Below are 10872 nucleotides of genomic sequence, written 5' to 3' on the forward strand. Positions count from 1 at the left end.
TATATGTTGCAGTCACTACTCAGTACTAACTAGAACACATATGCACTAAGTTTGTTGCCCTGTAATGTAACTTATGAACGAAGGGGAATTTATACCAATTTTATGAATTATTTCATAAAATGTCTCATACCATTCTGATAAATTTTTTTTTTCTTATTGTATAATCAGTTGTAACAAAAAAACGAGGAATTGGTGGAATTCTAACCCAAGTGTTTTCCGACAGTGAGACAAGCGTAAGACTTTAAACACTGCAAAGCTCTGAGGTCACGTGATCTCTTCTTTTATTTTATTTTCCTTGCCTTTTGATCACCAGTCTCCCTCGTTCTTGGTTCAAGTTTGAGTTCATCGGGAACCACGTTCTTACGAGTTTCGTCGACTGTACTCGTTCTCTGCCTATGAAACCCAGTATTTTCTTGAAATTCATGTGAAAGGTTAAAGAAATTCTCTTGTGCAGATCCCTTTTTGCTTGTGTTTGTACGTGATTTCTAGAAATATTTTTTTATTTTGAACTCTATTCGAGTATTTTAGGTGATTTCCTTTCCGGGCTCGTCCAAATTTTACTCCTTTTTGGTTTCCTGGTGTTTCTCCTGTTTCATTTTAAACAAGAGATGTTCAGTGTTTGACATTGAAGTTCCTAGGCTCTGTTTTAGTCACATCGTGGCATTAAATCTGGTTCAATTTCATTTTCTTCCTCTGTATGTGAAATTATGAGGTGTATGATAATAGATTTGTATCATTTTTTTCCAAATTGCAGGAAAATGGGTGTTATTTCCCGCAAGTTGTTCCCGGCCTGTGAGAGCATGTGTGTGTGCTGCCCTGCTCTAAGGTCAAGGTCTCGGCAGCCTGTTAAGCGGTACAAGAAATTGCTTGCTGAAATATTTCCTAAATCACCTGTGAGTATTGTCTAACAAATCCAGATTTGGGCATTTGATGTTAATATTTGGTTAATTTATTTGTAGATTAGCCTGTTTGTGGGATAATTTATATCAGTGAAAGTGAACAATCAATAATGTAAAACAGAAATTGATAAAATAATAATAATAATGTAGCAATGCATATTTGTTGTTTTTCTCGTTCTGTTTACTTTGTGTTTTTTACTCGGACATTTATTCTCACTTTATACGTTGGAGTTGATGGTAGAAATGTTATTGGATCATGTGATACTACGAAAATGTGACCATTAAATCATGCTGCTGTTGTCGACAACGTCAACTCCAATGGCTCACAGCACTTGAGTTTGGAGTTGTGGTGCGCACAAGTGCAATATCTAATCATATCTACCTCTTGTTTGTGTGCTAAGTTGGTTCTTGATGTTGGCATTGGATGATGATGAACTGGTGAAGTCTATTTAAGACTGGGTAGGAAATTTCGTGTGACTACACTATTTTTAAATGCTCAAGTTGGTTCTCATGTTCTTTCTTTTTCATTTCTTGCTCTATACTTGATTCTCTTGCGGAAATCTCTTTGCATTCACAAAGATTTGAAATCTTATTTAATAATCTCAAATTTCTAGTTTAGGCTAGAGTTATGTGGAGAAAAAGGGTAAACTCTTATAGATTTACTTGATTGTCCCGTGAAATTCAGTAATGATTAAGCATTTGTGCTTTCAGTGAAACTATGACACTTACATTCCCTTATTTTATACTACATTAGAAACTTGAAAACTAAAATAGCCGGATCTTTCATCAAAATGTGGTCTTGGGATTGCTATTGCATGGAAGAACCTGGTTGAATTTACCATGAAGCCTCTGTAATGGACACAATGGACTTTTTTTTGTTGTTCATTGCTATTGACTTCAAAAAATGGACCATGTCAAACTAATTTCCTACGAGTTTTGGGTTTAATGTGAAATTCCTCAAAGTTAGAAGTCTTCTACATTACTCCATTCCACCACGATTCTCTAATCCAATCCCTGGGGTTTTAACTCAAAAATATAGACAGCAACAAGGTGACCTTTGTAGGCTTTTCTTTATTGTAAAATCTTTACCGATTCTGATATGGATTTGGGTCGAAATTTTGTGCGGACGATATGATTTGAAAGTGAAGTTATCAACACTAAGTATAGAAAAACGAATTATTGAGTAAGTATCGTCTTTAAAATGATTTTTGACATTTGATAGCACAAAAGTGTGTGCGAGCCAAACGACTTTTAAAAATGGTGATTTTGAAATGAAAACTCATACGGAGAAAGTAAATAGATGCAACTTAGGTTTGCATTTTTGGTTGTGCAGGCTGGCCGTCCAAATGACCGGAAAATTGCAAAGCTATGTGAATATGCTGTCAAAAATCCATTCCGAATTCCAAAGGTGAATTATGAGCATTCATGTTTATTGGCTGATGATGCCATCTTTCTTGGGATAAGCGATCCTATTTTTCTTGACAGTTTCTACTCTTTAGATTGCTAAATATCTCGAAGAAAGGTGTCTTAAAGAACTGCGAAATGGTCACCTTATATCTGTCAGTATCGTTGCGGAAACATACAACAAATTAATTCAAGTTTGTGCCGAGCAAGTGTATGTATTTCTCTCATGCTCTTTTTTCAATCGGTAATTAGTTTTATTTTCTTTTATTCATGGATTTACTTCTTTATGTTTCAGAGCATATTTTGCTGTTAATTTGTTGAATGTAATAAATGAACTAACGGATGACGCCAAACAAGAAGATGTCCTAATAATTGGATGCCAAACGCTGTCTACTTTTATATACACTCAGGTGATTTATAAACTTCAATTATGTGTTTTTTTACCTCAGTTGAAAGATGATTTTTGGCTATCTTCAAGCCATTGAGTCATTATGCCTCAATTATGTTATGGGGATTTCTTATGCATGCCTTATTTATGCATTACCACGACAGGTAAATGGAACTTACGCTCGTAATATTGAAAATTTAGTGGAAAAAGTATGCTTGCTGGCTCGTAAGGGTGATGATGTGCGTCAAAAGCAAAAGTTGAGGGCAGCAAGCTTGCAGTGCCTCTCTGCCATGGTAATTTGAAAGCATGGTTTCACTATGTTACTTACATCTATCATTAAGATTTCAGTTTTTCGAGCTTTCTTTGGCTCTTTGCAGATCATAATCAGCTTGGTTAATATTGTGTGGGGCAAGTTTTCATGATTCACCATGACAAATCATACCATAATAGTCTGCCTTGCTTCTTCTATCTGTAGGTCTGGTTCATGGCAGAGTTCTCTCAGATATTCGTTAATCTTGACGAGGTTAGGTTTCTGGTATCTGTTGATCCTTCCGTAATTATTGATTTAAAGTTGGTTGTAATTACTTGTTCGGGGATACATGACTTTTTTAATCGTTTTCATTTCTTATAACTGACCTTTCTTTGTTTTGCCCACGAAGTCCTCAGTTGTCTCTTAAAAATGCTGGGACTTGTACTCTCCTTTCTCAGTTCTCAACTTCTCATTTTTTGATCCAATTTCTTTTTGTCATGTATCTTTTTTTTCTTGGCATGTCCAATTCTGCACAACTCAGGGTAAACATGTCCATTAGTCTGTTTGTTCTTAAAACATGTTAATACGTCCTTGCGTGTATATATTTCAGATTTTAATATCTATTACATGTTGCGAGGATCTACTGTAGATTGTGCACATTATTCTTGATAACTTTGAGATGGAACGAAATGAAGAAGATGACGAGGGAAGGAACGCACATCATTATTGGGTGGATGAGGTGTCAAGATGTGAGGGAAGAGTTGCTTCTGGAGTTGGTGGCGACTGTAGTCCTTGTCACTCAATCATAAGATCACGACCAGAGAAGAAAGATCCTTCTCTGCTAACAAGGTTTAGGCTTCTCTTTTTAAAAATGACACAATTGGTTGGTTTTAGTCCTCCGCTCACATGTTTATTCTTGATCTTCATTGACTTTAGAGAAGAGGTTGAGATGCCAAAAATATGGGCGCAAATATGTATTCAGAGGTTGGTTAATCTGGCGAAGAAGAGTACGACAATGCGGCTAGTATTGGATCCAGTGTTCATTTATTTTGATAATGCGAGGCACTGGGGTCCAAATAATGGTTTGGCACTCAATGTTCTTTCTGATATCTCTCACTTTGTGGAAAATCCAGGTGATTTTTGTATTTTTCCCTCTTTTCTTCCCATTTTCATGTTCCTTGCTTTTGATTTTTTTTCTTTTCTGCTTTTGATTGGTTTAATCGTTTTAAAGTTGAAGTTCTTGCGATTCCTGCTGTATATTTATCATTGTCTGGAACCTATTCAAAATTTTGGGTTGAGTTTACAGCTTCCAATGATGATTATTTACTCTGATGTTTTTTATATGGATACTCTGATGGTTTTCAGATATTGTAAAATGCTCATGCAAAATAAATTAGTAGACTTGGTTTTCACCAAACTCATGGCAACCTCCTTTGGCTTTAACTTGACAGGATATTTCTGTCTCTATTTCTTTCTTCTGGCTTTTAGTGCAACTTGGGAAATTAATGTAATCAATTTTCAGTACTGGTGGTGGGTGGGGAAGGTGACATGAAAAGATATGTGGCTTGACTACTTTTAATGTGATTTAGGAAAACAATATGATCAAATATCAGTATTGTCATGTTGGGAAGGCAACATGAAAAAACTATATAATAGACTACCTTTGCTTAAGTAATTACATATACCATCTAAATTGACCGTAATTACATGCATGTCTGTATTTGAATGACTATTATGTAGTTGGCTGCGTAATGCAAAGCTGATTAATTCTGATTTAAGATCATTTACAAAGTTCAGTTTCATTTTTTATATAGGGAATCAACAATCAATTTTAGCTGGTGTGGTTCGACATTTAGACCACAAGAACATAGCACACGATCCCGATACCAAGTGCAATGTTATCATGACTGCGACCTGTTTGGCTCGACAAATAAGATCGAAATTTTTGATTTCTGATTTGGGATTTGTTAGTGACCTCTGCCGACACCTGCGCAAAAGCTGTCAAGCAACAGCTGAATCAGTTGGAGAGCAAGAGCTGAACTTGAATAGCACGCTTCAAACTTCCATAGAAAATTGCTTGTGGGAAATCGTGAGAGGGGTAATGACTTTTAGCTGAAAATAAGAATTATTTTTCACTTTTCCCTCTCTTTGATCCGCCTGATCGGTGATGGTAATTGTTAGATTGTTGATGTGCGGCCCTTGTTTGATGTCATGGCAATCACACTAGAGAAGCTTCCACCAGTAAAAGCTGTTGCACATGCAGCTGTTTCATCACTGATAATCCTTGCTCATGTGATTTCCTTAGCATCTATACATGTTCACTCACAGAAGGTTAGAAACTTCATATAATTACCTCGTGAAGATGTTTCACAGATCTGACAGTTTCAAGATATTAATTAGATATGACGCCTCCATTTTACTGATTTATTTTTCATGCTCCAAAGCTTGTCGTTAGTCATATTCTTGTTTTCAGACGTTTCCAGAGGCACTTCTTGTTCAACTTTTGAAAGTCATGTCTCATTCGGACGTTGAAATACGTGTCGGAGGGCATCAGATATTTTGTATCCTTCTCACTCCGAGTTTTCCCCATACGAGAAATGGTATTTTTAATCATCCTAGGGGATGGCAGTCCAAACATGCGTCAACATTTGCCTCAATTACTAGCCTTCTGAAGAGGCTCAGTGAAGAAAAGTATGGTGCTAAAGTGAATCAAGGAAGTGAAAAGGATGATTTTAAGCATGTGGATGAAGTTGATGAAGAGCGGAAGCATGGGTGGTCCCACAAGAATTCTCCTAATATTCAAATTATTAGCAGCTTTTTCGACCGGTCCAATAGACCAGCTAGCTTGCCTGATGCTGTAAGAATTCGATTTCTCTGGTCAAATTCATAATTTGTGAAATTTTTTATGTTGCGTCGAACAATTTATTTGAATTGAGACTGAAATATTTGATGGACATATATTTTTACCACTTTCTTTTAAGCCAACTTTTTTACTTAACTTTAAAATAATCATCATTCACTTGAATAAATGAAATAAAGAACTTTTTTATGTCCTGTATTCTGTCAAATTTTTAATTATAGGGGTTTGTTACCATCAGCTGCATGACTGGTGTTTGAATTGATGCAGGAACAATCTTTTTTGCACTGCAACGAGGACCAAATAGCACAATTGCTGTCTGCTTTGTGGATACAGTTTAATCTTCCGAATAATCTACCATCAAATGTTGAAGCCATAACTCATTCCTTCTATTTAATACTTGTTTCTTCTCATCTCAAGGTCAAAATTTAATTAACTCTATTTCCATTTTCCAGTGTTTAGTACTTGATGATAGTGAAGTGCAAAGATATGGATAAAGAAAATAAACATGTGAAAATGTCTTGATGTAAAGTTCTAAAAGTTGCTAAATATATTTTCATTGTGTTAATGCCTAAGCTAATTTATTTTGTGCCTAACCCTTTCATGTTTTTGTTCTAATCGTACAATTCATTCTTGAATATCTCTTTTGGAGACTTTTTATAATTTTTCTTCATATGTCTGATCTGTTACAGCCTCTCTCAATTCTTATTTTTCAGATCTCCAACAATACGTTAGTACTCCGATTCTTTCAGCTTGCCATCTCACTCAGAAAGTTGGCCTTGGACTCCAATAATGGTACGAAAGCTCGCTTAATCGTCGAGTTTTTTAGTTCAAGAGAAGTAATTTTTAATTGAATTATTATTCTCTTCATAGGTTCTTTATCTCCTGCATACCAGCGAATGCTTCTTGTATCGTCGACTTCAATGTTGATGTTTACTGCAAAGTTGTATCGCATTGCTGACTCCCAGGATTTATTCAATATGTTACTGGAGAATGATGTAAGTATTAACAATTAATGCTTTTGCTCCAATCTCCATGCACAAATTAATTATCTTTTCCTTTCTATATTAAGTGAAATATACAGAATAGCCATTTCTTTTGCAAAACTACCATCTATTTCTTGGCCATACCGCAGTGAATGTTATGTTTATTTAGATTGACGGTGATGTACAATTCTATCACTAGTTTCTTGGGTATTAGTGGATGCATGTAGTTATATACTTTCACTATTTTGATCCAAGTACGAATAACTTAGAAGCAGATACTGCTTTGCATTACATTAATGTACTATCTAGATAATTGATTCACCTTATTTTTTCCTTCATGGCTCCATTTTGTTTATTTTTGGGAAACTTATTCTAATTTTCTACAATTTAGGTTGATCCATTTATTGGCATCAGTGATGGCTATCAAGTTTATCTAAAGCCACAAGTTGAAGTGAAAGATTATGGTTCCGCTTCAGACAATGATGAAGCTTCATCGATTCTCACTAAACTGCGGGACAAAGCCTACGAATCTGACAAACTTGTGTTTGGCATGTTATCTGATAGCTTATCTGGCATTACAAAGGTAGTTTCTTTCAATCATGTGGAGTAAATTTTCTCATGCAAATTCCCAGCAAGAGTATGAAGTGTTTAAAATTTAAAGGCTTACTTAAGTGTTTTCTTTCTATAAGTTTGTGACTGAGGATGTAGCCAATCAACTATCTGAAGAATTTGTACCTGAAGAAGCTTTTATGTTTGGCCACAAATCAATACTCGACATAGATTACATTCAAACAGCTGCACACTCCAAGGGATCGCCATGCTTCGACGGGGTAAACTATCTTTCAAGTTTTCAGTGGATAATAACTTCTGACCGAGTATTTTAAATAAGTATAATAAAGCTAAATGTGCCAATCACAGGATAGTTTTGTTGAATTTTTAACAGTAGAAGTATAATGAAAAGATAATGCAATATGATATGATATACATGGTCACTCAAGAGAGAGGGTTAAAACTCTAATTAATAATTCTTGATATCGATTATAGTCACCATTAATCATCTCTTTTTATCGATATTAATAACATTAAGATTAATTTGATTCTAGTCTCTAGATTATATTTTTTTATTTTTTGATAAGTTGGTCCGTGAAATTCAAGTCTATGTTCCTATGACTACGAGGCATGAACTTTGACTTATATTTTTCTCTGGCAGGAATTTTCTGTGAATTCCTTGGTCGATGATGACGCTGTTAGCATATCTTCGGTTGTTGATATATCTCGCTTCGACCCGAAGGCACCACCATCCGCATCTCCGTCGATTTCTCATATTGTCAGCATCGGAAAATTACTTGAATCGGTAATTACCTGTTAATCTGTAAGAATGTGGTGCATGTTTGCTCGAAAAAAATCCCGAAAAAAATCCTGCAAATGGACAAAATGATGATCACTTGTTTTCTTGTTTCGCGTAAAATTGAAGCTCTCCTCACTCCTGTTGATGCGACTCTGGAGAGATGTAGATCTTTTTTAGATCATCTTCAAGACCTTATTTTTTAATTTATCTAATTGCACCTGTTGGCTGTTTTCTCAACCTATTTTACTTGTTATGCAGACGATATTCAAGCAATTATCACTAAAATTTATTCAAAAATCAAGCATCAGTTGACTCTAGGTGAATAGGTTGGTCATATTTCGATTCAATTGAAAGACTCGAGTCATTGGAATTGGGCTTTTGTGGTTTCAGGGCATCTTAGAGCTCTCGAGTCAATGTCCTTAAACCCCCAGGCTCATCTTCTGTTTTTGGATCGAGTCCGTCTGATTAGTTTTTTCCTTTGTATGATTTGATTTGTAACATTTCAAGGTAAGGCTCGATCCCCTCTATCTGTTAAGATTATGAATACTGGTTGAGACCTCCTTTAACTCTCTCTCTGGTGGCTATTTTTCACAAAAGAATCTTTTATTGTGATATTCTCTTGTTTTTCAGACAACCGATGCCTCATTAGAACAAATGTATTTCGTCTCAATGAAAAATTATTTGTGCTCATTGAATGCTTGTATTGGCATGGCCTTTTTGGTTTCAGGCACTTGAGGTTGCAGGTCAAGTTGCCGGAACATCTGTCTCCACCTCGCCACTTCCATACAGCACTATGACCAATCAGTGCGAAGCCTTTGGTACCGACACGCGGAAGAAGCTTTCTGATTGGTTGATCCATGATAATCAATACGCGAAAGCTAGTGATACGTTGCATACTTCTTTTCCTGCAAATGGACTATCAGCAGTTGACAAGGTGACCTTATAATTGTCGCCCTAATTTTTAACGCTGCACTTATTTTCATCGATTATCATTGGACTCGATACGAGCTCTTTGTTGCTATTTGATGATTCATGACGGCTTTCAGAATGGCAAAATTTATATTAATCATGCAAGGAGGTGCAACATTTCTAACTTTTTGTGTGCGCCGAAGTCCGTTTTCATCTTATAATCATTCGCCAAATACTATGATATTTGTGGATTTCTATGTACCAATTAAGGATATTTCAGTCAATGAACTTATAATTCATCATAAAAATAACCGTAAAATAAAATTGAATGTTGCTTATAAATCATAGAGGTTCATATTGTTTACTTTATCAAATAACTGCAATCGTTTTACCATGATCTTTATTATCAAAGGTATGTGAATAACCATTTCAGTTCTCTCTTTTTCAACACTCAGTTATTATCTTATTCTTCTGAGTGTCCTAGATCGAGGAATTTGTTGAAAATATTAGAATGTTTTTGGCGAGAACGAGTAAAATCCGTAGTAAGAGAACATTAACCAGATTGGATTTTATACCCTCATCGTGAATTACTTGAAAGTAAATTTTTACCTCTCAGAAGCATCAATGTCAGTTATATTTTGATCCGCAATCCGCATTTTCATGCAGATATCAAGCTATGAACACGATCGAGGTGCTAAACAACCAATGAACCCATGGTTGGCTCTTAAGTTACCTCCTGCCAGCCCATTCGACAATTTCCTCAGAGCTGCTCGTGGTTAAGAACATGGGAACATTGGTCGACGAAATCATTAGTCCAGTGAGTAGGGAAACTTTAGTTCCTGCAAGGACCTACTTCTGTATTTCTAACAGTTACTGCTTCTGCCTGATATTGCTGTTTGAGATGGTGTATTATTTTCTGTGTTCATTCATACTTTTTGTCCGATTCTTTGGAGTAAACTGATTACATTTCCTAAAGATACAACCCGTGGTCCGAGTGGCAAGGATCTCGTTAATAACGTCTCATGTTCGAAATCTTATGAATAGAGAATGAATTAAGCCAGCAAGGATTTCGTCAGGAGATGTGCCTCAACTCTGTCACTGGGTTGGTGTGGAATCTACAAAAAAGCTAAATTTCACTGAAATGAATTCTTGATTGATGGAATGTTTTCACTACTGAATATGTTATAGTTTTTTGCAAATTTATTTCGAATCCGATGAAATCTGGACTTCTTGAAATAAAGTAACTGTCATTTAAAATTTTGGCAAAAACTTGTGTGAGACGGTCTCACGGGTTGTATTTTGTGAGACGGATTTTTATTTGGGTTATCCATGAAAAGTATTACTTTTTATGCTAAGAGTATTATTTTTTATTTTGAATATTGATAGAGTTGATCCGTCTCACATATTAGGATCCGTGAGACAGTCTCACATGAGAAAACTGAAGTTTATATAAAATGAGAAATATTATAATCTAGATACCTTAATTTATTTTATGATTTATTAAATAATGTAAAAAAATTCATAAAAAATCATTTTTACATATTTTGGTTAATTGTGTAGATTTCTTCATTTTGAAACAACATTTGGCTCAAGATTGTCCATTTTTATTAATTATGGAGACTATTCTCTTTAGTCTTCATCCAACATTGGCAAAGTGGAAAGACGATATCTATTTTGCATCTCGTGTAAGGGATTCTTTGGTTGCCGAAAAAGCAATGTAATTCGATTACTCATTCTTTTAGCAGTCTATGTTGACGACAAAAATGAATTAGATTATACTAAACTAAAGTCAAGGTAGACTATTGTCCTGTTACTAGATCGTATAGACTTT

General features: G+C 35.3%; 1 protein-coding gene across 1 annotated transcript; it reads left to right on the forward strand.

Annotated features, from left to right (window-relative positions):
* Positions 1 to 243: 243 nt before the first annotated feature.
* Positions 244 to 9984, forward strand: LOC140970267 (protein SEMI-ROLLED LEAF 2-like). The gene is made up of 20 exons (XM_073431929.1): positions 244 to 431; positions 755 to 893; positions 2233 to 2307; positions 2399 to 2514; positions 2599 to 2713; positions 2856 to 2984; positions 3167 to 3214; positions 3591 to 3790; positions 3878 to 4074; positions 4756 to 5039; positions 5123 to 5272; positions 5415 to 5798; positions 6069 to 6218; positions 6515 to 6593; positions 6672 to 6796; positions 7176 to 7367; positions 7474 to 7614; positions 7995 to 8138; positions 8860 to 9066; positions 9708 to 9984. The coding sequence occupies exons 2-20, from the start codon at positions 759 to 761 to the stop codon at positions 9819 to 9821; spliced, it is 2985 nt and encodes a 994-aa protein (XP_073288030.1). The 5' UTR covers positions 244 to 431; positions 755 to 758; the 3' UTR covers positions 9822 to 9984.
* The last annotated feature ends 888 nt before the right edge of the window (positions 9985 to 10872 follow it).

The sequence above is a fragment of the Primulina huaijiensis genome, chromosome 2 (genome assembly GCF_012295235.1).
Source record: "Primulina huaijiensis isolate GDHJ02 chromosome 2, ASM1229523v2, whole genome shotgun sequence".
In the NCBI taxonomy this organism is placed as follows: domain Eukaryota; kingdom Viridiplantae; phylum Streptophyta; class Magnoliopsida; order Lamiales; family Gesneriaceae; genus Primulina; species Primulina huaijiensis.